Genomic DNA, 11976 nt, shown 5'->3' with positions numbered 1-11976 from the left:
AATGATTTAATGCTATTTTCCTGGAACAATAATCTAGTTAATGAACAATTTGGGTTTTTTTGTATTAACTTTTATTTATATTTTTGGCAATTTGGCGCAAAAATCTTTTGATTGTTAAAATTTAGCCAATGCTAGATGACTTTTCGGATTGGTAATCACCCTTTGGTGGCCTATCGGATTGGTAATCACCCTTTGGTGGCCTATCGGATTGGTAATCACCCTTTGGTGGCCTATCGGATTGGTAATCACTCTTTGGTGGCCTATCGGTTTGGTAATCACTCTTTAGTGGCCTATCGGTTTGGTAATCACCCTTGGGTTGCGGAGGACCCGAGCGAGTCGAATCCTGGTGACCATTGACTCCAATCAGGAGACAGGCTGATAGGAGGACCACTACCGGGAAGAACTTCATGATGGCTTTAGTGTTGGCTTGGCGACGGCTGGAAGCACAATGAAAACCCTTTCTGAGGCTCCGTATATAAATACAATATTCAAAATTATATAACACTAGTTACTATTAATCCAAAACAAATCGAATTTGACAAAACGAATCTGAAATGCATAGTAAAGTTGAATGTCATAAAATGTAACCTCTATTGAAAGTCAAACAAAAACCTTCTTGACGGCTTCCCCCTTAACCGGCCAGAGAGGAGCGGGATTTCCCGGATAGCTTTCGCACCTTCAGGCCCTGCTTACGTGCCGGCCGTTGGTTCATGGCCATCACTTTGGCATATTCCAAGTCCCGAGCTGTCGAAGTGCCTTTGAGCACCTTAGCGATCTCATCCCGGAAAGTGCCATCGGGCAGGGTGTAGCTGGGGGAATTTTGTATCGATACTTATTGCATTGAATATATATATTTTTCAATTAATACTTGAATTGGTATCCATCGTGGGTGGGCACTTAACTGAACTGCTCCAGTGGCAGCTCGATCACAGTACCAGGTGGAAAGGAGGCCCACCAGAAGGATCAGAACCTGAACCTGAGTCGAGCTTAAGTCGATCTCCTTAAGGGGGTCCTTATGGCTCTTTCCATGATTGACGGACTTCATTGTGGATAAGCCCAACTCTGAATGAGATAAAACTTGATACCACTGCGGCTGTGAGCACAATAAAGCATCTTCGTACTTTTTAATCGAAATAGCAACTACATACCAACAACTAAACCCAATTATGGAATTGTAATAAATTCTTGTTTTGTATATGGAAAGCTAAATTGTAAGATGACTTGATTTCAAAAGGAAATTTCATTTATGTTTACTACATTTTAAAAGTCATTCAATTAAAAAACTAATCGATCAAACAAACCTACAAAAAGATACTCTACAAAAATAATTTTTACTTTTGCTTTGGATTGAAATACCATTAAAAGTTTAATTATTATTTTTTTTTTGTTAAAGTATAAGTATAAGAAAAAAAAGCAAACTTTACGCTTTGTGTTCTAATAATTTATGCGGCTATTTAATTACCTAACACCAAAAGCGAGGGAAGCCAATTGCCATAATGGTAACACTTGTCAGTTTTGGGCAAAAATTAAATAAGATAACGACAAAGTAGGTCAAAAACTATATTTAATCTGTTTATATTATTGACGCCAAAGTAAACCATTAAGTTTGTGAAGCCAAAACAAAAAAGAAACTAATTTCGGGAAGCCGAAGTTTATACACCCTTGCAAATTTCAATTGAATTAAAGGTTCGAATCGAAAATCGATCATGATAATATTTAAATTCTTTGAATCAATGTATTTATTTGCTTTTTTTTCGACAAATCCAAGTTTAAAACACTCAAAACTTAAGCATTAATTTTAATTCGGAATGGTTTCGTATGTTAGTTTTTTTTTATATTTATATTTATTTTATATATATATATTTTTCCAAATTTTTAACAATTATGACGATGTAAACCCTAATAAAATTTGTTTCCTTCCTAGATATCTAGTTAGACTTGCCTGTTGATTCTGATTAAGAATATATATGATATATGGGGTCGGAAACGACTCCTCCTTATTAAAATTGTAATACCCGAAAAGGCATTGTGAGAAAGCGAAATCCTATGAAGATAACTTTAATGAATCCAATCCAACATACAGTACTACGCTAAACTAATTAGTAGATTATCTTATTATTATATGCAATGTAAAGAAATTATTTAAATATAGTGATTTAATTGTAATCTCCTCCTATTCTCTTCAAGGGTTTTCGCAAGGAGTTCTCCAGCCTGAAGGCTTTGATCACGCACCATTCCGTGATGCCCGAACTGCTGCCCGTCCCCCTGGCCATGCCCCGTCCCACCAATATGTCGTCCTCGAGAAGGAATCTGGATGACTTCGACACATATGACTCCCTGCAGATGCTGCTGAAGTATCTGCGCGCCAAGAACCTGGAGACGGAGCAGCAGCAGCAGTAGCTAATGGTGGGAATCGATCAACTGGTGGCACAAAATTACATTTAGTTCCAGAGGAGGAAGCAAAAATGTTTTGCTTGCATCTAGAACCGAAAATATACCGCGAAAATGTGATAATCTATGAAAATGAAAAACACACAGACACTGCAAATGAAACGCCTAGCTGATAAATGGTGAAAGTATCTATAGTTTAGTTTAGTTCTGTTCTTGGTTGATATCTTGAATTATTAATTGGATTTGCAACCATTGAGGGTTACAGAAAAAAAAGGAAGAAAATAACAAGCCGAACGATGAAATTCTGGAAATAATTTGCCACCAAATATTTGAATTCTTCGATTGGTTTGCCAGGAGTGTTTATTTGTACACTTTCCTTTCTGCATTTTCAACTGCAATCCTTATGAAAAACATATTTCCCAAGTAATATAAAATATAAATAAATATATATCAAATATGGAAAAATCTATGTTAAATGTTGTTGCCGCTTTCCACTGTTAAGCATAAAATAAATATATATAACTAATTGAAATGCATATTTTAAATGTAAGCGAAACACAGACCCCGAAAAATGTAAATAACTCACTACCATAACACATAATTGAGTAAATAAAGTTGTTTAATTTATAATAAAAAACAGAGAGAGAACAATAAAAAGTAAAAAAGGTAAAGGACAGAACACGCGTAATAACAATCAATTTTGCTTTTACGGCTCATTATGCAAATTTCAGCAACGCCAGCTGCGATTCGAAATGAATTTTCACACGTTAATTATATGTCCGCGACACATATTTATGGCTGCCAGTGTTTCAAGGTTCTTTAAAGTCACCCTTTTTCGAGGGTATATGTATATCCTCCTGCAGCTTGTTGGTCTAATCACCGTCATTATACAATTTTAAATTTGCTAAAACTTTTAATCGAAAAGCAAAGCAGGAAGAGAGAACGGAAGAGGTTGCAAAATCAAAAGGAGCAAAGACCAAATCGAAAGTCTGGCCAGGATCGTAATCCCTTTTTTAATTGCAGCTATCCTGAACACATTTTTCCTCTCCTCTCTGTTTGTGGCAAATCTTTTCAATGGAAAACTTTCTGGTCAGCGGCGATTTTTCCTCCCCCCGTCCTAGGTCATTGTCAAAGTGTTGTCTACTTTTCCGCTGGCAACTTTTTTCTTTGTTGCAATTATCGGCATCGCTACACACGAAGGCGTGCGTAAATGAAATAAAAGTAAGGACCAAATAGGACAAGAAAAAAATAAACAAAAAAAAAAGGGAAAAAGAAAGAAATGGCTTCCATTTAAATAATTCGAAAATTGCCAAAGAAGTTGTCGCCGCCTAAAGTATTCATGAGGAGAAAACTTGGCCAACTTTTCCTCGTGCCTTTTCACTTTATTTGTCAATTATTGCGGCACAAACAAACTGGCACCAGGATAACGGCCGAAGGAGGGGGATGTCCTGTCAGTCAGTTGGATGCTTTTGACAATTCGCCTCTTAAATATTTAATAAGCCAAAGTGGTGGTCGAGTGGAACAACAAACAGGAGACGTCGAAAATCAATTATATATATGGCGGAATGATGTCTCCGGAGAAAAGGGGACCCCATAATTCTTAAGTGGCTTAAGCATTCGCCTGTAAGAGAAACTTTTTTAATTGAACATTCTCAATGCTATTCGCAGATTGTGCTGGGTCCTTGAGCCAATTGCAGTCCTTATGTTTACCCAGAATTTGTATTCCCCTCTCTCATTTTTTATGGCGCTTTTCATTAGTCGCATTTCTTTGTTCTCCAGCTGAATTTTCCTCCCTCTCTGGCCGCTGCATACAATGGCGAAAAATTATTGCTTTGCTTATTTGCGCTGCGTTTTCTTCATTTGTCAGCGTCGAATGCCTTTTGTTGTGAATTCTCCCCGTTTCCGAAACCACAGAAAATGTATAAAAATATGAAAGAGGATTCTCCTCCGTCTGTCTGGGTTTTATATTCCTCCTGAACTTTTTCATTTGGCTAATTAAAAATACCCGCGAGAGAGAGAGAGAGTGAGAGTGTTTGCCGAATGTCTTCGGGGTCTTTCGAGTCCCTGGAAAGTGTAACACATGGCGTATGAGCAATAAGTGCTTTATGACTCCAAGGTAAGCGAACTTTTCCGGCTCTCAGCTGAGATCTAGCTGGGAAATAAAAACCATTTTACAAATCCTGCCCAAAAAAAGAACTTGGTTAGGCTTGCATTTTAAGTAACTTTGGCAGAGATTCGCATAAAAATGTAAACTTGAAAACGGCGGCAGCTCAGAGTTTTGCACATTTTGTGTCTACGTTGTCGCCTGGCCTGACATTAAGGCGACAATTGCCAAGTCCTGCTCGTCATTAAAACTCCAACAATGCCAGCCAAGGAAAAATTACGGAAAACAATAAAAAAAGAAGGAAAGGAAGGAAGTAGCAGCAACAGAAAAGTTTCTCTCCTTCCCTGTAGTCTCCTTTTTTTTGGGCAGGAATATGTTTAAGTGTCAGTAACAGTTTTCATGCAAATATTGTCTGGGAATTGTCGGGACTAAGAAAAAAAGAAACACCAGGGAATGAATAGCGAAGTAAGGGGATTAAAGTGCACATAACAAGAAAGGAAACTAATTTTCGGTAAGCCGAAGTTTATATACCCTTGCAATTTGCATAACTCAGTCAAAAATGCATTAATTTTCAATCGGAAAGCGTTTCCATGCTATGTTTTTACTGGTTAACAAATCTGCATACCTAGTTTAAAATGTAAATTTTTTTTTTTTAGTTTTGCCACATGTTAAGATGTAAAAAATAGTAAAATAAAATTAAAAATTTTTTTTCCGGCAGGGATGGCTAGATCGATTTGCCTGTTGATGCTGACTAAGAATAAATATGATTTATAGGGTCGGAAATGACTCCTTCACTGGGTTTGAAGCTTCTGAATGAAATTATAATACCCTTCTTGGGTTACATTTCGCCGATTCTTTGTGTCGATATTCTATTCCCCACAACCAACGGCTTAAAAATACTCATAACTAAGCCAAAAAAGCATTAATTTCTATTCGGGAAGTTGTTCTGTTCTAGTTTTTAATAGCTTAATAAATCTGCATACCTAAATTAAATTTTTAATGTATATAAAATTTGGTCAATTTTTCAAAATGTCAACAATGCTAAAATGCCCCTTAAAAAATTATGAAATAATTTCAAAATTTTATTTTCCTTCCCTACATGCCTAGAAAGATTCCCCTGTTGATGCTGATCAAGAAAATATATGATTTATAGGGTCGGAAATGACTCCTTCACTGGGTTTGAAGCTTCTGACTGAAAGTATAATACCCTGCAGGGTTTACATATTCGCATTCTTTGGGTCGATATTATATTCGTACAACCCACAACTTAAAATACTCATAACTAAGCCAAAAAAGCATTAATTTCTATTCGGGAAGTTGTTCTGTGCTAGTTTTTAATAACTTAATAAATCTGCATACCTAAATTAAGTTTTTAATGTATATAAAATTTTGACGAATTTTTCAAAATGTCAACAGTGCTAAAATGTCGCTTAATAAATATTATGAAAAAAATTCAACATTTTATTTCCTTTCTAACATGCCTAGAAAGATTCCCCTGTTGATGCTGATCAAGAATATATATGATTTATAGGGTCGGAAATGATTCTTTCACTTTATTTAAAGCTTGTGACTGAAAAATTTAATACCTTGCAAGGGGATACAAATTAAGGATAGTAGAAAATTTCTTAAATGATCTTTTGGAGAGATCAACAGAGTAACAATTAATATTTTTGGGTCGGATTTATCTGTTGAATAAAGGTTTGATATTAACCTATTTAATCAATCTGAAAACCATTCCTGAACATAATTTCAAATTCAGATTACTGTTCATGAAGCTGCAGATATTCCATAGAATTAAAGTTCCTAATAATTCTAATTTATTTCCATTTCCCTGAGATGTACATTTTCCCCCAATGCGTTAATTTAAAGAACTTCCCTTAAATCCTTTTCCATGTTGAGCCTGTGAATGATGGGAAATCTGTTTAAATTGCTTTGCCTGATGGGGGAAATCCCCTTTGCCGTCACATCCCACCATCGACTATATAGAGTACGCTCAATTACAAAACTGCAGCAGAGGGACGTGGCTCTGCTAGTTCGATTATGCATGGAGTTGATGGCCGAACAGGACACCTCATTAATTTGCCGGACTGCGGCAATAACAATAACACCCATTTCGGCTATTTGGCTCATTGACTGCCTGATTTTATGGCCTGGTAGGAGGCACATTCCGGCTCTGGCTGCGTCTCATGTCCGAAAACCAACATCAACATTGACCCAGGAGCAGTTTGTCCTGGTCCTGATGGTACTGCAACTGACGTTGCTGCGTTGCCAAATATGTTTTTGTGGCATTTTTGGCCAATTGGCAGACAGGCCTCGTCCAGTGCCGTCGGCCAATTGAATGCACCAGACGCGAACGTGGCCCCGGCTGATTAAGCCATAATGTTTGGCCACACCCAACATGGCTCGCCTCGCTCCATAGCCGTCTCCTAGCCCCGTTTACTTGTTTGCCTAACCCAAATTGCATGCTATTGACCAGGATTCAACATATTTCAAGTGCTGCAGGACGAGGAGAAGGAATGCAATCCAGAGCTGTAACGGCTGCTCTGGCACTTGAAACTTTTCCAAATCACACTCTTTGCCAGCACAGTTCGATCAACTATAAGTGCCGCTGCGGAAAAGGACTCAAAAATGTGAAAAAAAAAGGAGGAAAATAAAACAAAGCAGGCTGGAGACGAGAAAATGTTGATAGGAAAACGAAATACAAGCTACCCTGTGCTTTGAAGAGATTAATATATATTTTAGTAGATAAAATTAAATAGGTAATCTATAAACCATGCCAAGTTCCTGCCCTGATGATTACCATCATTTCTACATTTGGCTCTGGCATTTATGCACATCAGTTATTGGGGTCTCTCCTCTGATCACATCCTCTGTTCAGCATGCCCCACCGACATTTATTCTTTGTAAATCCCCAAGAGCCCATCTGGAGTCATACACACATGCTTGGCGTGCAACATTAATGCACTATGGCTGCTAATGCAGCAGAGGCAACAAAGGAAAGGGGTAGGGGGCGGAAGGCGGTGATGCCAAGGGGGCGTGGCACACAAAAGCCAGTAAAAGCAACAGTAGAACATTTCAGTATAAAGCTGAAATAACCCCCATCGCTACGCCTTCGCCCAGGATATTCGCAATCGCATTCATTTTTGCTGTTCGCCATTGTTGCAGCTGCTGCCTTTGCTTTGCCGCTTATTGTTGTAGCACCCATGTTCATACACTGAGAATAAATGGGTATTTAGAAGGGGATAATTGAAATATCTACATTTAAATTTAATAAATTTTAAATTTTAAAATATGTATTGTATTCGAGAAATACTTCTGGAATCGATTTAAGCATTCAATTTAAAAGTCTAATAATTAATTATTACTCTAGTATAAAATTACATTAAAAATTTTCAATATACGTTATGGATATTTTGGAATCCATTTTAAATTCCCATTTAGTCTACAAAATCTAGAAATTGGACTACTACAATAAAGCCATCTTTATTATAACCCTTGAGCTGTGATTTTCTTTTTACATTAATCATATTATAACTATATATTCTTGTTGCTTAATTTTACAAAAAATGTATTTTATTCTAAAAATGTTCAATAAACTTTATGGATATGCTGGAATCTATTTAAAATTCCCATTAACTCTACGAAATATACAAATTAGGATGCTACAACTGTTGACCTATGATTTCAGCTTTACTTTTATCTTATCATAACTATATATTCTCTATGTAAAAACCTTTGATAAATTGTTGCTTTATTTTACAGAAAATATATTCTAGGCATTGTTTTTCCCCAAGTGCCTATGAAAACACATACTTATTCTGACTACTGCCATTGCCGCTTTCGTTGCCGCTGGCCTGGCTTTTTGTTTAATTCGTTTTTCTATTGTTCACAGCCAAGAACTTTGGTCCAAAGGGGGACTTTGGCAACATTGTAAAATGCATGAATGTGTTTAGCCAACTCCACTATCTGCCCTGTCCTCGAGCTTTTCCCTCTTTTCCCCTCTCCTAGACTGCAGATTTTTGCATTTTCCAAGCATAAAAGTTGAAAGCGACATTATTGAATATGCGTTGTCGTTGTCACTGTCCCATTGTTTGGCCAACACGTATACGAAAATATATATACGCACAGATTTACACATTCTATATATTCCGCCCCCCCTCAAGGGTAGGCGTGGCACATGAGGGCAAAGCCAAAGCTTAGCGAATTCTTACGCCCATTGAAATTTATATGCCACTTTCACACACATTAAAGCCAGAAATTGCCAAAACCAAATCGAGTGTTTAAGGTCAGACGACGAATGGTTGAGGCTACAACTACACAGAGGAAAAAAATGTGAACAAATCTATGAATAAAATTGGATTTTTGGGTAATTAATACAAAGAGTTTTAAGGAGGAACATGTTAAGTAGGTAATATTTAAAGGATATTTCAGTTGAAAGATACAATTTCAAATAAATATCAACATTTTCAAAACCCTTTTTGTACTTTAAATACTTGTTAATCTAATTAGTTAACTTCGATTATTATTTTTTTATAATAAATCTATAAAACATTCCTAGTTTTCTCCTGTGTTCCGTCTCTTGGTTAGGACAGATACTCCACCAGCAAACCCGCTGCTTATTTATGCTTTGTTTGTCGCTTTGGCTAATAAATTAGCAGCTTTACCTTTTGGCCCAACTGCAAACCAATAGCAATTTATCGCAGCCACAAAGAAAGGCACGTACCGAAAGCGGGATATTCCCGGCCGGATCGAAGGGGCTTTCGAAGGGGTTTCGGTTCCGCCAAATGTGCTCGCCTTATCGCCGGCTTAAGCGACACGCACAGGTGGGCTGGCGGCAAACTCAGGTGGCCAGGCAGCAGGAGAAGGAGCAGAGGCAGAGAGAGCAGCAGAGGTCCTGCCAACGAGAGGAGACAGGGATGTGGCAATGGCAATAGTTGTTACCGACTTTAGCCTTTGACTAACGACGGGCGACAATAAAAATGGCCCTGGCAATTGGCACATTGCGGTTGCAAGTTAAAAGGATTTTCCAGTTTAAATGATGGCCAAAACGAGTCTGGAGTCTGGCTACAGTTTTCCGCAAAAAAGGGAAATTGCTTAGCTGAAAGTCAAAGTACATTCTTGTTTAAAGTTGGACTTGCCAGGAAAGTGTTGTATAGAGTTAAATCTTTTGCCAAGGATTAAGGAGCTCTTGAAATATTTCTATGTATAGCTTTAATAAATAAAATTCAAAACTATAAAGTTTCTCCTTTAATTTAAAGTTGCAAAAATTAATAAAACTCTCAGCAGCAGTGCAACAAGCTGAGCAGGAAACAGGAAAAATGTTGCAAAAAAAAAATATATATATATATTGCGATTGCGTGCCGCGTGTGGCAAAGTCCTGGAGATTCGGAAACGCTTGCCAGGATTTATCGTGCGTCCATTACAAGCGGAAATTAAGCGCGGCAGGTCGCCGTGCAGGACGAGAAGCGGGAAAAGCTACGGTGGCGAGCGTGCGTGAAAGCGTTTTGCCGGCTGGCCATAAAGTAACGAGCGGACAACATTCCATTGGGGCAAAGCAAAGCAATTGTTTTCGGCAGGATCTGGAGTCCTTTTTCGCCTCCATTTTTTTGTATGCCAGTCACGTGGCACGCAACGACAACTTGGGATTTGTTAAGTGGCGCGTCGTTTTTGATGTGCGGAATGTTTAACACGAGTCTTGACGCGATTTCTTTTCGTACATTTGATACCCTTTAAGGCTACCATAGTTCTGGCAGTTTTTAAAAACATGTTTGAAAAATATTTTACAAGCAAAATATGACTTACCCTTGCCGGAAATATTTATCATCGTGAAAAAGAAGACCTGTAAGAAAAATAATAAATTAATTAGGTCGCAATATTGAAAACAGCTTGTAGCTATTATATTATATTTAACTTAGTTTTTAAATATAATTTCTACATAACTTCTATAACAACCTCAATAGATATATATCACAAATTTGATTATTTTTTTTAAATAGGAAACAAATATTACTGCATATGTATACATAAATTTCCTCCGGTCCAAGAGTACTATAAAGTCTTTACCCTTAACTCCTTCACCTCTTCTAACTCAATTTTTTTTTTTTCCAAAAGTCCATCACGTGTCCCGGACATTTTGCACATAACTTGTTTCAGCGTTTTTATTGCCAACTTCCGCTTCCGCTTTTGAATGCACTGCGAATGTCTTTTGTTTTTGCTCCACCTTGCGGTTAATGGTGCTTTGGCTGGCACAAAAAAAAGAAAGGTAAAGGAATGGGAATTCGAAAAGGGGGAAAAAAACGTAGAGACACTCCAGCAACTCCATCAGCCATGGCTGATTCGATTTTCCGATGTGTACCTTTGCTTTTAGTGATTGAAATCGCGCATTTTAAGTGAAAAAGCGCACACAGAAGTGCACTCAATCATTCGTCACGTGATTCAGTGGGAAAAGCCCTCAGCTCCTGTGCCTTTTCCGGGCATTTTCCCCGCCCCAACTGCCTGTGCTCGGTGCTTGTGCAAATGTTTTTCCTTAGTTTGGACATTGCCGAGTGGAAGGTGCTGTGTTTATATAAAAGATTACGCCGCCAGATGAGAAATGGAGACACAATTGTGCCATGTTGTTATTTTTGCGGGGAAAAGCTCTGCGATAATGCCACGTAAATGTTGTGAATGCGAAATCAATAGGGGAAAAACCAGCTTTAAACCGAATGGTAATTCAATACGGGGGAAAACTTGAAACTTTCGACTTGAAAGGACAAAAGGAGGACAGGGAAAACTTTTCTAATTTTCGCATTATGAAAATTGGGTCGCAACATAAAAATTCACACAGAACTCTCACCCCTCCGGAGGAAAGCAGAATTAAGTGAAAAGCAATTTTTGAGCCTAGCCTGAAAGGCATAGCAGAATGAAAATGAAAAGAAGTCGAGAAAAACTTTTCCATTAAGAAAATTAACTGAGATTAAGTAAGGGGGCGAACCGGAGAACTTTACCCAATTTGGGATGAATCAAAATTGCTGCAATTTCAGGGCATTTAAACATTTGTCACAAACACAGAGAGAGAGAAGCACGCACGCACACAAACTTGGGCCGGAAGTGAGCCCCAAAACGGAAGCAGGCCACAAACACATTGAATTGGTTAAGGGAAGGAAGCGGGACAAGGACTTTATTTGCTGTCTGCCTTCGCCTCGGCTGTTGTCGCCGCCGTCGATACTAATCTAATTTTATTGATATTGACACAATTTCTGCAGATTTCCGCATAAACATAAAAACAGAGCCCGAACCTCGGAAGGTTTCTTCGCTCAAGTAGCACAAGGCACACGCAAACAAATGGCATCTAATAAAAATTGAACAAAAAGCCAACAAAAGTTCGGTTCGATGAGGCTGCGGCCGCCACTGGAGGATGAAAGTCAAACAATGCTCAAGCACTGGGCCATTTCCGGCGGCAAATCGGGAATCCATGGAGAACAAACAGAACAAAAAAATTT

General features: G+C 38.1%; 1 protein-coding gene and 1 pseudogene across 2 annotated transcripts in view; one reads left to right on the top strand and one right to left on the bottom strand.

The window, feature by feature from the left end:
• Positions 1-3067, top strand: part of PVRAP (PVR adaptor protein) — a 41731-nt gene extending 38664 nt beyond the window's left edge. The window contains 1 exon segment of the mRNA XM_020953396.2: positions 2188-3067. Coding sequence (XP_020809055.2) covers positions 2188-2400 — 213 coding nt within the window. The 3' untranslated portion in view covers positions 2401-3067.
• Positions 49-963, bottom strand: LOC110184790 (uncharacterized; annotated as a pseudogene). Its single transcript, XR_015272985.1, has 3 exons — positions 869-963; positions 613-809; positions 49-549 (listed from the first exon to the last, which is right to left on the bottom strand). The product of XR_015272985.1 is annotated as an uncharacterized LOC110184790 (transcript).
• Positions 3068-11976: the final 8909 nt, after the last annotated feature.

This window comes from Drosophila serrata, unplaced genomic scaffold (assembly GCF_035046125.1).
Source record: "Drosophila serrata isolate PLE 108 unplaced genomic scaffold, ASM3504612v1 contig_359, whole genome shotgun sequence".
Taxonomy (NCBI): domain Eukaryota; kingdom Metazoa; phylum Arthropoda; class Insecta; order Diptera; family Drosophilidae; genus Drosophila; species Drosophila serrata.
The sequence above is the reverse complement of the archived record's forward strand: the minus strand, read 5'-3'. Positions and strand labels throughout refer to the sequence as shown.